This window comes from Mobula hypostoma, chromosome 28 (assembly GCF_963921235.1).
Source record: "Mobula hypostoma chromosome 28, sMobHyp1.1, whole genome shotgun sequence".
Taxonomy (NCBI): Eukaryota; Metazoa; Chordata; class Chondrichthyes; order Myliobatiformes; family Myliobatidae; genus Mobula; species Mobula hypostoma.
The window spans coordinates 1,726,673-1,740,071 of record NC_086124.1 but is presented as its reverse complement, the minus strand read 5'-3'; the positions used below and the strand labels follow the sequence as shown (position 1 = coordinate 1,740,071).

Below are 13,399 nucleotides of genomic sequence, written 5' to 3'. Positions count from 1 at the left end.
GCACCAGCTGCTCATACGACCGTCCACCACGTGCTCCCATGACTTCACATGACCCTGATCGGGGACTAAGCAGGTACTACAGCTTGGGAGTCCTTGTGCAAAACACACTCAAGGTTAACTTGCAGATAGAGTCGGTGGTGAGGAAGGCAAATGCAATGTTAGCATCCACTTCAAGAGGTCTAAAATACAAGAGCAGGAATGTGATGCTGAGGCTTTATAAGGCACTGGTGAGGCCTCACTTTGAGTATTGTGAACAATTTTAGGTTCTTAATCTAAGAAAAGATGTGCTGGCATTGAAGAGGGTTTGGAGGAGGTTTATAGGGATGATTCTGGGAATGAAAGGGTTATCATATGAGGAACATTTGATGGCTCTGGGCCTGTACTCACTGGAATTTAGAAGAATGAAAGGTGATCCTTTCGAATGTCGAAAGGTTTAGACAGAGTAGATCTGGAAAGGATGTTTCCCATGGTGAGGGAGTTTAGGACAAGAGGACACAGCCTCAGGATAGAGGTGCGTCCATTTAAAACAGAGATGTGGAGTAATTTCTTTAACCAGAGAGTGGTGAATTTGTGGAATTTGTTACCACAGGCAGCTGTGGAGGCCAGGTCACTGGCAAAGTGGCCTAATTCTGCTATGTCCTATGGTCTTATGGTCTAACTTTTCAAGAAAGGAGGGAGGCAGAAGCGAGGTAATCATAGGCCAGCTAATCTGACCTCAGTGGTTGGGAAGATGTTGGAGTCAACTGTTAAGGATGTGGTTTGGTGGCACTTGGAGACATAAGATAAAATTGGCCATAGTCAGCATTGTTTCCTCAAGGGAAAATCTTGCCTGACAAATCTGTTGGAATTCTTTGAAGAAATAACAAGCAGGATAGACAAGGAGGATCAGTTGATGTTACGTACTTGGATTTTCAGAAGGCCTATGACAAGGTGCAACGCATAAGGCTGTTTAACAAGTTAAAAGCCAATGGTATTACAGGAAAGATTCTAGCATGGATAAAGCGGTAGCTGATTGGAAGGAGGCTAAGAGTGGGAATAAAAGGAGCCTTTTCTGGTTGGTTGCCAGTGACTAGTGGTGTTCCACAGGGATGTGTGTTGGTACTGATTCTTTTTACATTATATGTCAGTGACCTGGACGATGGAATTGATGGCTTTCGTTGCCAAGTTTACGGACAACACAAACATAAGTGGAGGGGCAGCTAGTTAGAGAGGCTACAGAAGGACTTAGGCAAATTGGGAGAATGGGCAAAGAAATGGCAGTAGAAATACAGTGTCAGGAAGAGTACGGTCATGCACTTTGGTAGAAGAAATGAAAGGGTTGACAATTTTCTAAATGGAGAGAAAATTGAAAAAGACTGAGGTGCAAAGGGAATTGGGAGTCTTATGCAGGATTCCCTAAAGGTTAATTTGCAGGTTGAGTCTGTGGTGAGGAAGGCAAATGCGATATTAGTATTCATTTCAAAAGGATTAGAATATAAAAGCAAAGATGTAATGTTGAGCTTTATAAAGCACTGGTGAGGCCTCACTTGGAGTATTGTGAACTGTTGTGAGCCCTTTATCTTAGAAAGGATGTGCTGACACTGGAGGTTCACGAAAATGATTCCAGGATTGAATGGCTTGTCATATGAAGGGTGTTTGATGGCTCTGAGCCTTTATTCACTCGAATTCAGAGGAATGAGAGGTGAGCTCATTGAAACCTATCAAATGGTGAAAGGCCTCGATAGCGTGGATGTGGAGAGGATGTTTCCTATGGTGTGAGAGTCCAAGACCAGAGGTCACAGCGTCAGAACAGAGGGGAGTCCTTTTAGAAAAGAGATGAGGAAGAATTTCTTCAGCCAGAGAGTGGTGAATCTGAGGAATTCGTTGTCACAGGTCACCATGGAGGCCAAGTTTTTACATATATTTAAGGCAGAGGTTGATAGATTCTTGGCTGGTCAGGGCATGAAGGGAGATGGGGAGAAGGCATTTGTTGTGAGGGCTTATCCCTTCTTCTACCTCGATGCACTGTGTAATGATTTGATTCGGATGAACAGTATGCCAGACAAGATTTTGATTGCACCTTGCTACCTGTGAAACAATAAACCAGTCCCAGTCCCACTTCCAACCTCTGTTGCCGGTTCCTGCCTGCGACTCCCAAACGACGTTCCGGTTCAACTTCACTTGAACCGGCTTTGCGAAGAACACAGAGCTCCTGTCCTGGCGGGAGCTCTTCCCTTTACTCCTCACAGTCTGTGCAGCCATGAGCACCCCAGCTTCTGCGGCGTCGCCCGTGGACTGAACCCTCCGCTTGTCCGACTGCAAGTGAAACGATTAAAGAGACTTAAAAGAAGAGCAGAAACTCTTGCATCTTTTCTCATGCCTTTCATGGTCAGAGGATGCTGGGGGGGTGTGGGGGGGGGTGCAGCACAGTAGCGTAATGCTTTGCACAACACTTTACAGCACCAACGATCAGGATCCAGTTCCCATTGCTGTCTGTAAGGAGTTGGCAAGTTCTCTTCCTGACTGTGAGGGTTTCCCCCCACATTCCAAAAAAAGCATACTGGTTAGGGTTAGTAAGTTGTGGGCACGCTATATTGACGCCAGAAGCATCCCGGACTATGTTGATCATGAATACAAAAAACACATTTCACTGCATGTTATGATGAGTCAATCTCCACGTGACAAATAAGTCCATCTTTATGCTATCATAAATCTTCAAGGTGCTTCACACCTAATGAAATGCTTTGTAATTATGGTCATAGTTATGAGCACCAAAGGGCAGAGTCTCAAAATAGAGGGATGTCCATTTAGAACGGAGATGAGGAGTAATTTCTTCAGGCAGAGGCTGGTGAATCTGTGGAATTCATTGCCACAGACAGCTGTGGAGGCAAAGTTACTGGGTGTATTTAAAGCAGAGGTTGATAGGATCTGGATTAGTTTGTTTGTTATGTGCTGTGTTGTATGACGTAGGCGATCACAGTCTTTCCATGACCATGATTGCACCAGGTAAATTTTTCTACAGAAGAGGTTTGCCATTGTCTTCTTCTGGGCAGTGTCTTTACAGGACGGGTGACCCCAGCCATTATCAATACTCTTCAGAGATTGTCTGCCTGGTGTCAGTGGTCACGTAACCAGGACTTGTGATGTGCACCGGCTGCTCGTACGACCGTCCACCACCTGCTCCCATGGCTTCCCGTGACCCTGACCGGGGGTGCACGGCACTAAGTAGGTGCTACACCTTACCCCTCCCTGCTACATTTTCCTCCATTTTTCTATTACAATGTGCTTATCTAAGAGTCTCGTAAGTGCCCATCTTGCCAATACTGATCGTGTTGCCGATCTCCATTGAGCCTATTTGCTCACATTGGCCCCAGATCCCTCTATCCTGTTCCTTTTCATTACCTACTTACAGCCCATTATGCCTCTGGCATTTAGGGCAGCAATGAAGGTCCTCCACCTCTGTCTATCCTTGGCCACTCAGGTGTGGAAGGATTCTTCATTGCTGTTTCCATAACAATTCGTTTTGACCAGTCAGAGTTGTTAGCCCTGGCCTGAAATCCCTGAACCTGGAGGACCAGAACACCAGTCTTGGTCTAACCTTTACCCTTTGACCTGTTTGGCATGGGTGATCCTACCAAGAGCCAAAGCATAAAGCCCTGACTCCAGCCAGCATAGCTCTCAGGGTTAAGGTACACAAGCCGGAATTTCTAGAAGCAATTCAGAAGGCACAGGATATATACATCCCAAAGAGGAAGAAGTATTCTAATGACAAGATGGCACAACCATGGCTAACAAGAGAAGTCAAAGCCAATATAAAAGCCAAAGAGAGGGCATATAATAGAGCAAAATTAGTGAGAAGTTAGAGGATTGGGAAGATTTTAAAAGCCATCAGAAACCAACTAAAAAAGTCATTACAAAGGAAAACATGGAATACGAAAGTAAGCTAGCCAATAATATTAAAGACGATACCAAAAATTTCTTCAGATGAATAAAGTGTAAAAGAGGGCCTTGTTATCAGGTAAAAGAAAATCACCCCTCTCCACCCGCAGTCCTGATGCAGGTTCTCAACCAAAAACATCAGCAATTCCTTCCACAGACGCTGCTGGACTCATTGAGTTCCTCCAGCAGATTGTCTGTTGCTCCTGATGGTTTAAGGTCTCTCCAGGCCCAGTAACTTTACTGAGGCACAGGAGGCCCCAGTGGATCTGCAGATTGTTCACGGGCGGCTGGTGAGGAATTTAATCACCTCGAGTACTGGTGATACTTACCTGACTGGGCGAAGGCAAGAGTACAGTCGCTGGCTCCATCCTGGGCCACGGTGCACTGCTCACGTCCACCAGGAAAAGCAATTTAAAAATAGTTTCAGAGTTAGATATTTCTCCAAACCTTTCACCTGCCCACCACCCCATGACATTGACCGCAGCCAAAGTTGGCCAACAGTAGAACAACCATTCTTCCTGAGTCTTCAAGACTTCCTTTTGATGACCATAGAAAATGTTACCCAGGCTCACAGTTCCAAGTGCATGGAGGCAACCGGAGGCCAGATGAGTTGACTGTTGTAGTTGTACCTTTGTGCCACAAACAACAGTTCCAAGTTCAAGTCCATTGTTATTCAACCATACACATGTATACAGCTGAAGGACACAGAGTTCCACTGCGTCAAGGTGCAAACACAGTACCAACAGTCACACACAGTACGAACAGTCACACACAGTACATACAGTCCCACACAGTACATACAATCCCACACAGTACATACAGTCACACACAGTACGAACAGTCACACACAGTACATACAGTCACACACAGTACATACAGTCACACACAGTACGAACAGTCACACACAGTACATACAATCCCACACAGTACATACAGTCACACACAGTACATACAATCCCACACAGTACATACAGTCACACACAGTACATACAGTCACACACAGTACATACAATCCCACACAGTACATACAGTCACACACAGTACATACAGTCACACACGGTACATACAATCCCACACAGTATATACAGTCACACACAGTACATACAGTCACACACAGTACGAACAGTCACACACAGTACATACAGTCACACACAGTACATACAGTCACACACAGTACATACAGTCACACACGGTACATACAATCCCACACAGTACATACAGTCACACACAGTACATACAATCCCACACAGTACATACAGTCACACACGGTACATACAATCCCACACAGTACATACAGTCACACACAGTACATACAATCCCACACAGTACATACAGTCACACACGGTACATACAATCCCACACAGTACATACAGTCACACACAGTACATACAATCCCACACAGTACATACAGTCACACACGGTACGTACAGTCACACACAGTACATACAGTCACACACAGTACGAACAGTCACACACAGTACATATCGTTGTAATCCAGCACAGATAGTGATGAAATAAGATTAGCATGAGTTTCTGAGTGACATGGTGTGAAGATTGATAGGTTGACATACATTGTGAGGTGCACTGACTCTGTTGTTATAAAATAATCAGTCATATAAATATGTGAAATAGCAGCAGGAACATTGCCACAATGAGGCCTACCTCAGGGTGGAGGAACAACACCTTCTATTCCATCATGGTAGCTTCCAACCTGATGAGATGAATATCAATTTCTCCTTCCAATAAAAAAATCCACCTCTCCTCTTTTTCTATTCTTCACTTTGGCCTCTTACCTCCTCTCACCTGCCTATTACCTCCCTTGGTGCCCTCCTCCTTCCCTTTCTCCTATGGTCCGCTCTCCTCTCCTATCAGATTCCTTCTTCTCCAGCCCTTGACCTTTCCCACCCACCTGGCTTCACCTCTCACCTTCCAACGATCCTCCTTCCCGCTCCCCCCACGATTTTATTCTGGAGCCTTCCCCCTTCCTCCTCAGTCCTGAAGAAGGGTCTCAGCCTGAAACGTCAACTGTTTATTCATTTCCATAGGTACTACCTGATCTGCTGAGTTCCTTCAGCATTTTGCCTGAGCTGCTTTTGATAATAGATTGAAAATGTTCACTGCTGCCGTGTTGAAGAAAATTTGAAAAGGATAAAGCTGAGGTTTTGGCATTCACTGAACTAAAAACTCAGAGAATGCAACGTGTTTAAATATCAAGGCCAGAGCCATTGTTGTGGAATCACCATTTCCCTTTGACATTGAATGAGGAGGACTGGACTGGAGCAAATGGGAATTTTCTGAATTCTAAAGTCTTTACAGCACTTAAAAATGTCTTTCATGTTTGTTGGCTGTTGGCTTTGTGTGAACCCGGGTGGTGGAGCACGGAGATCGGCCTTTACACCCACTGTTAACAACAGAGAGGCGAATGAAAATCAGGCTGAGTTGTAGCGTGGGGTCTGACGTTCTTGTTGCTGCTTCAACGTGAGGGCGATCTTTATTGTTTTTGTATGCAAGAGACGTGTTTGCTGTTATTCTCACTGTTTTTTTCCATTGTGGGCAATATGTTAGTTTTTTGTTAGGGAGAGGTTTGGGGGATTGGGGGTTTGGGGGTTGTGAGTTTTTGTTTCTTTTTCTTTTTGTGCAGGGGAGTTGGTGTCTTTTCTTTCAATGACTTCTACTGTATGGTTTTTCTGTATTTCCTGGCTATCTGGAGAAGACGAATTTCAGAGTTGTATTCTGCATTCATACTTTGATAATAAAATTAACCTTTGAACCTTTTGGGTTGATGTGAGTGGGTGTGATGTGAAGTTGAGGTGAGGTCGAGGCATACTTGAGGCAACGTTGGAAGAGGCAGAGCAGAGGAAAGGCAGAGGCGCATTTGAGGTCCATCCGCCTAAACCGAGAACAAGGTTTGGCCGTTCTAAGCGCGCTGGGCCGATTTGGGAAGATTGGGTATGGGCCAAAATGTGGCAGCAGGCTCCAGGCCCGGAGCATATCGATCAGACAGAGTCCGGGTCATAGTGCACGTTACGACTCAATGTCTGGACGATTTAAACGCCGGGCCGGATGGGTTGAAAAGGCAGGGTGTCAGGACCAGAAGCAAGGGTCGGCCCAGTTCTGCTCGCTGGCCCGCGACGTTTGCTCTGCTCTTCACCGCACTGAGGCTGGGGCTGTGGGCCTGCTCCAGCTGTTCCGGGCTCTGTATCTATCGACTCACTTTCATTCTGAATGCTGTTGCTTGCTTTTATTGTTGGAACAATTTGTGGTTTTTTTCTTTCTCTGTGCACTGGGTGTTTGTTGGGTTTTTTTAATGGGTTCTTCTGGGTTTCTTGTTTCATGGCTGCCTGTAAGGAGACCATTCCCAAGGTTGTATAATGTTTACATACTTTGATAATAAATGTACTTTGAACTTCGAACTTATTTATTTCTAGTTATTGTTCTCTTTCTGTATGCGCACAGTTTGTTATCTTTTGCACTCTGGTCGTTTGTCCGTCCATTTGGGTGTGGTCTTTCATTGATTCCATTGTGGTTCTTGGATTTACAGTGTGAATGAATCTCAGGGTTGTACATGATGGCTGTTATGTACTTTGATAACAAATTTAATTTAAACTTTGAACCTTGAATCCCCTTTGTGCAATTCTGATCGGGGCAGACTGTCTCTGCAGCCTGCAGTTAATGAACGACACAGTGCTGAACTGAACTGAACTGGACTGTTTCAAGGACTCTGTGGTTTGATATTTTATATTCTGTGTAGCTTTCATTAGTTTTTAGCCGTTTGTGTGATTTGTTCTTAATTTTTGCATGTTAGGGGTGTTGAAGTTTTGCTTTGAACAGGTTCCATGGTGTTTTTTTGTTTTGTGGCTGTCTGTGAAGAAGACGAATCTCAGCATTGGACACAGAATACATACTTTGATAATAAATGTACTTTGAATCTTTGCATCTTTTTATCTTCACCAACTCTCCTAAGCCACATGCCTGCACTAGAGGTAAATAACAGCGGCCAGTTAATCCACCAAACCGCATGTCTTTGGGATGCAGGAAGAAACATAGAACATTGCACAGTACAGGCCCTTCAGCCCACAATGCTGTGCTGTCCGTTTAACCTGCTCTAAGATCAATCTAACCCTGCCCTACCACATAGCCCTCCATGTGCTAAATCAGGAGGTACGCGGGGGAAATCCGTGTGGTTGCTGGGTGAGCGTGCAGACTCCGCATCGGCAGTACAAGGTCAGAATCGAACCAAGGGCCTCTGGAGCTGTGGGCCAGCAGCACCACTCATTGTGTCACTGTGTACCCTGGCAAAATCTTCAGCATAACCGAGACGCAGAAAAGAAAAGAGTCTCCATCAACAGGGAACTGTCATCAGCTGGGCAATGCTCAAAAAGGTATGGTAAAGCATTTGATAAATATGTTTACATTTATCCCCAGTGACATCATCTTCTTCATCAAATAAAAATATTTTCTAAATAGTCCGGCCGGCTGGTGGCACTGTGACATTAGCGCTGGACTCCGGAGCGTAGGTTCCCGAGTTCGAATCCAGTCGGGCCGCTCCTGGGCACGCTTTCCATCCGTGCCGGGTTGAGTGTCGAGCTAGCAACTCGGCCTCATAAAAAAAAACTGCGCTGTGAGAAGGACGAGGGGGACCACTCACAGAATCTTTCCTCCAGGACAACCACTTGAGAGAAGAGAGGTCGCCGAGGCTCTGGCAAAGTATGGCACACAAAAGAAAAAAAAACAAATTTCTAAATGGATAGAAAATTCCAAGAGCTGAGCTGCAAAGGGACTTGGAGTCCTCGTGCAGGTTCCCTGAAAGTTAATTTGCAGGTTGAAGGTAAAACGTACAATGAGATGCATCGTTTCACCATTCATTTCACAAGAACTAGAATATAAAAGCGAGTATGCAACGCTGAGGCTTTGAAAGGTACGAGTGAAGCTTCACTCGGAGGATTGAGAGCAGGTTTGGGCTCTTACCTAAGAAAGAATGTGCTGACATTAGAGAGGGTTGAATTGAATCCGAGATTGAAAGGCTTGTTGTGTGAAGAGCATTTGATGGTTCTGGGTCTGTACTCAATGGAATTCAGAAGAATGACGGGTGACCTCATAGAAACCTATTGTATGTTGAATAGAGTGGAGGTGGAGAGGATGTTTCCTATGGTGGAGGAGTCTAAGACCAGAGGACAGAGTCTCAGAATGGGGGGTGGGGGTCAATTTAGAACAGAGATGAGGAGGAATTTCTTTATTTGGAGAGTGGTGAATCTGTGGAATTCTTTGTCACAAGCAGCTATGGAAGCCGTGTCTTCATGTATATTTAAGGCAGAGTTTGATAGATTCTTGATTAGTCAGGAGAAAGGGAGAAGGCAGGAGATTGGGGCTGAGAGGGAAAATGGATTAGCCATTATGGAATGATGGAACAGACTCAATGGGCTGAATGGCCTAATTCTGCTCCCATATCTTCTGTTCTTATTTTCAAGTTAATCTAAAAGTGTGCTTTGCGGCAGACCAGTGTGAAGCTACACTAGATGGTATAAGTCAGTTATAACTTTTCTATGTCACTCGCTGAACAGTAGCAAAGTTATTGGGTTTATTAACCCACGGTCAGTTTAACAATTTACAATGCCAGTGATCGGACTTCAATTCCCACCACTGACTGTAAGGAGATGGTCCGTTCCCCCTGTAACGGTCTCAGTCTCCTCCCACGTACAGTGTTAGCGTGAGAAAGCTAGTCGGCGCAGGAAGCAGGGTGACACCTACGAGCTGCCCACCCCACCCCCCACCCCACCGTGCATTTCCTCAACCAGCTTCATCGCTGGTACAAATGACACATTTCACTGTAGGTTTCGACGTCTCGATGAACGTGTGACAAAGAAAGGTTACCTCTAATCTCTCTTTATCTCAATTTGATAAAAATAATGCACAGAGGTGCTTGCAGCCTGCTACCCGATTATTTAGATCAAAGTGTTGATAACAAGTTGTAGAATTAGAATCAGAATCAGGTTTAACATCAACGGCGTATCAGTCAAGTCACTTTTTATTGTCATTCCGACCATAACTGCTGGTACAGTACATAGTGAAAACGAGACAACGTTTTTCAGGACCATGGTGCTGCATGAACAGTCCAAAAACTACACTGAACTATGTAAAACAACGCAAAACTACACTAGACTACAGACCTACCCAGGACTGCATAAAGTGCACAAAACAGTGCAGGCATTACAATAAATAATAAACAAGACAATAGGCACAGTAGAGGGCAGTAGGTTGGAGTCTGATGGCTTGGGGGAAGAAACTGTTACATAGTCTGGTCGTGAGAGCCTGAATGTCATGAAATTTGTTAACTTTGTGGCAGCAGTACAATGCAATGCATGATATTGATACAGCTATAAAGAAGGTAAAATATATATAGATTGATATGTATATATAAAATAAATCTATAAAGAAGGTTCAGTTCTTTGCGGAAATGGGACCCGCTCTCAGGGCCTCACGACCGGCCACTTTTCGATATGCCAAGGACGCGGCCTGGAAGACTAGCACACCTTCAGTGTGTCGCATTTTCATGGCTCTGGAGATGGGCTGATTCGAGGGGGGGGGTGGTTGTTGCTTTGTTGCTGCTTACGTGAGGGAGGGGGGAGTTGGGGGGCTTTGGGGTTCTAACATTTAACCATCTTTCATTCTTTGGCGCACTCCTCTGTTTTCATGGATGCTTGTGAAGAAAAAGAATTTCCGGATGTGTATTGTATGCATTTCTCTGATATTAAATGTACCTCTTGAAACCTATTGGAATAGTGGCTTTATTTCATTAGGAGTTAGAAGAGATTTGGTTTGTCACCTACGACACTCATAAACTTCTACAGATGGACCGTGGAGAGCATTCTGACTGGCTGTATCACCATCTGGTATGGTGAGAAGGGGGCTACTGCACAGGAGAGAAAGATGCCACAGAAAGTTGTAAAATTAGTCAGCTCCCTTATGGGTACTAGTCTCCGTAGTATAAGACCATAAGCCCATAGAATATAGGAGCAGAATTAGGCCATTTGGCCCATTGGGTTTGCTCCACCATTTCATCATGGCTGATCCATTTTTCCTCTCTGTCCCATTCTCCTGACCAATCAAGAATCTATGAACCTCTGCCTTAAATATACCCAACGACTTGGGCTCCGCAGCTGCCTGTTGCAATGAATTCCACGGATTCACCACTCTCTGGCTAAAGAAATTCCTCCTCATCTCCATTCTAAAAGGACACCCCTCTATTTTGAGGCTGTGTCCTCTGGTCTTAGACTCTCCCACTACAGGAAACATCCTCTCCACATCCACTCAATCAAGGCCTTTCAAAAGGTTTCAATTAGGTATCAAAGACATCTTCAAGGAGTGTTGCTTCAGAAAGGCAGCGACCACTATGATGGATGCCGACTTTCTGAGGCACTGCTCCTTGAAGATGTCCTGGATACTACGGAGGCTGTCTTTCTCGGTCAGGATAAAGGGTTGTCAATATGGAGCTGTAGACACTTGGCCTGGAGCACTCATTCCTTTATGTCATAGAGAATCGTCACTCCATCTGTTCAGTATGTACTGTATCCTCACTATGCTAAATTCCCAGAATTATTTCCAAGGTAACATTCAATAATTCAGTCATTCATTCATTCATTATGAGTCGTGTCAATGTCATCTTCCCATGACCATGATTGTTCTTGGCAAATTTTCCTACAGAAGTGGTTTGCCATTGCCTTCTTCTGGGCAGTGTCTTAACAAGACGGGTAAGCCCAGCCATTATCAATACCTACCTACACTGTACTTTCTCTGTAATGTAACAGTTTATTCTGCAACACAAGAGATTCTACAGATGTTGAAAAATCTAAATTCTGCAAACATTATATTCTGCATTGTGTTTTTTCTTCATACTACCTCAGTTTGCTGACGCTTACATGATCTGTCCGGATGGCGCACAAACATTCCCACTGCAACTTGGATCATGACAATAATAACCCAATTCCAATTCCACCATACAGGCAGGTCTGTAGCCAATGTGTTGGAAAGATTTTTGGCAAGTGGGATTCCGGCCGCCACAGGTTACCCTGGGTCTCAGAGAACAGTTCGGATTCCCAACGTGCCCGTTTAACGGAAACTTACCTCTTTGCCACGGTTCTTGCATCTCATCATTTCTTGATGTCTGGAAAAAAAGGATCCGAGGTGGAGAGGGTTAGCAACTTTGAATTCCTCAACGTTGTTATTTCAGGGGTTCTATCCTGGCCCCAGCATGTAAGTGCAATTACGAAGGAAGCACGACAGCGCCTCTATTTTCTCAGGAGGCAGAGATTCAGCAAGACATCTAAAACATTGACGCCTTGTACACCTCGCTCAAGTCACCTTTCATCCTCGATCACCTTGCACTCAGCCTCCATCTTCTTTCCTCCAATCTCCTGAAAAGTATGTCCTCGGGTATGACCCATTTCCTCCCTGGGAAAAAATGAGCTGATTGTCCTTGCTGTCTATGCTTCTCATCAACTTATACAGCTCTATATCATGCTCCTTCGCTGCAAAGAGAAAACCCCTAGCTCACTCACCCTTTCTCCATAGGGCACATTCCCAATCCAGGCAGCATCCTGGTAAATCTCCTCTGTACCCTCTGTAAAGTGTGGCGCGTGGTCAAGTGGTTAGGGCGTTGGACCAGCGGTCTGAAGGTCGTGGGTTCGAGCACGTGTGTCCTTGAGCAAGGCACTGAACCACACACAATGCTCCAGTCTACCCAGCTGAGAATGGGTACTGGCAAAATGCTGGGGGTGAACTTCGCGATAGACTGGCGTCCTATACGGGGGGGGGGGGGGAGTCTCATACTCTCAGTCGCTTCACGCCACGGAAACCAGCATAAGCACCAGCCTGATGGTCTCACATGGCTTGTGACAGACTTTAATCTTTAACCCTCTCTAAAGCTCTCACATCCAGGTTGGATGAGCAACACCTCATATTCTGTCTGGGTAGCCTCCAACTGAATGGCATGAACATTGTTTTCTCTAACTACCAGTAATTACTCCTCTCTTCCCCTTCTCCCTTTTCCACTCCCCATTCTGATTCCTATCTCACCTCTTCTCTTCTCCTCACCTGCCTATCACCTCTTTCTGCTTCACCTCCTCCTTCCCTTCCTCACATGGTCACTAGTCCTCTCCTATCAGATTCTTTCTTCTTCAACCCCTTACCTCCTTCACCCATCAACTCCAAGCTTACTACTTCATCACCCCTTTCCTTTCCCATACCATGACCTGGTCTCAACAATCACTTGCCAGTTTTCATTCCTCCCCCTACCCCTGCTGTTTTACTCTGGCTCTGTCCCCTTCCTTTGCAGTTCTGGTGAAGGTTCTCAGCCTGAAATATCGACTGTTTATTACACCCCCACCCCCACCCACCACTGCAATCGATGCCAACTGACCTGCTGAGGTCTCCAGCATTTTGTGGATGTTGCATTTGACTTAACTCCCCTTGCACTCCAGGAACT

General features: G+C 45.2%; 1 protein-coding gene across 1 annotated transcript in view; it reads right to left on the bottom strand.

The window, feature by feature from the left end:
* dcdc2b (doublecortin domain containing 2B) overlaps positions 1-13,399 on the bottom strand; it is a 63,561-nt gene that overhangs the window by 19,109 nt on the left and 31,053 nt on the right. The window contains exons 6-7 of the mRNA XM_063034766.1: positions 12,040-12,079; positions 2,106-2,295 (exon numbers count right to left, since the gene is read on the bottom strand). Of these exons, the coding sequence (XP_062890836.1) occupies positions 2,106-2,295; positions 12,040-12,079 (230 nt within the window). The remainder of the gene's footprint in view (positions 1-2,105; positions 2,296-12,039; positions 12,080-13,399) is intronic.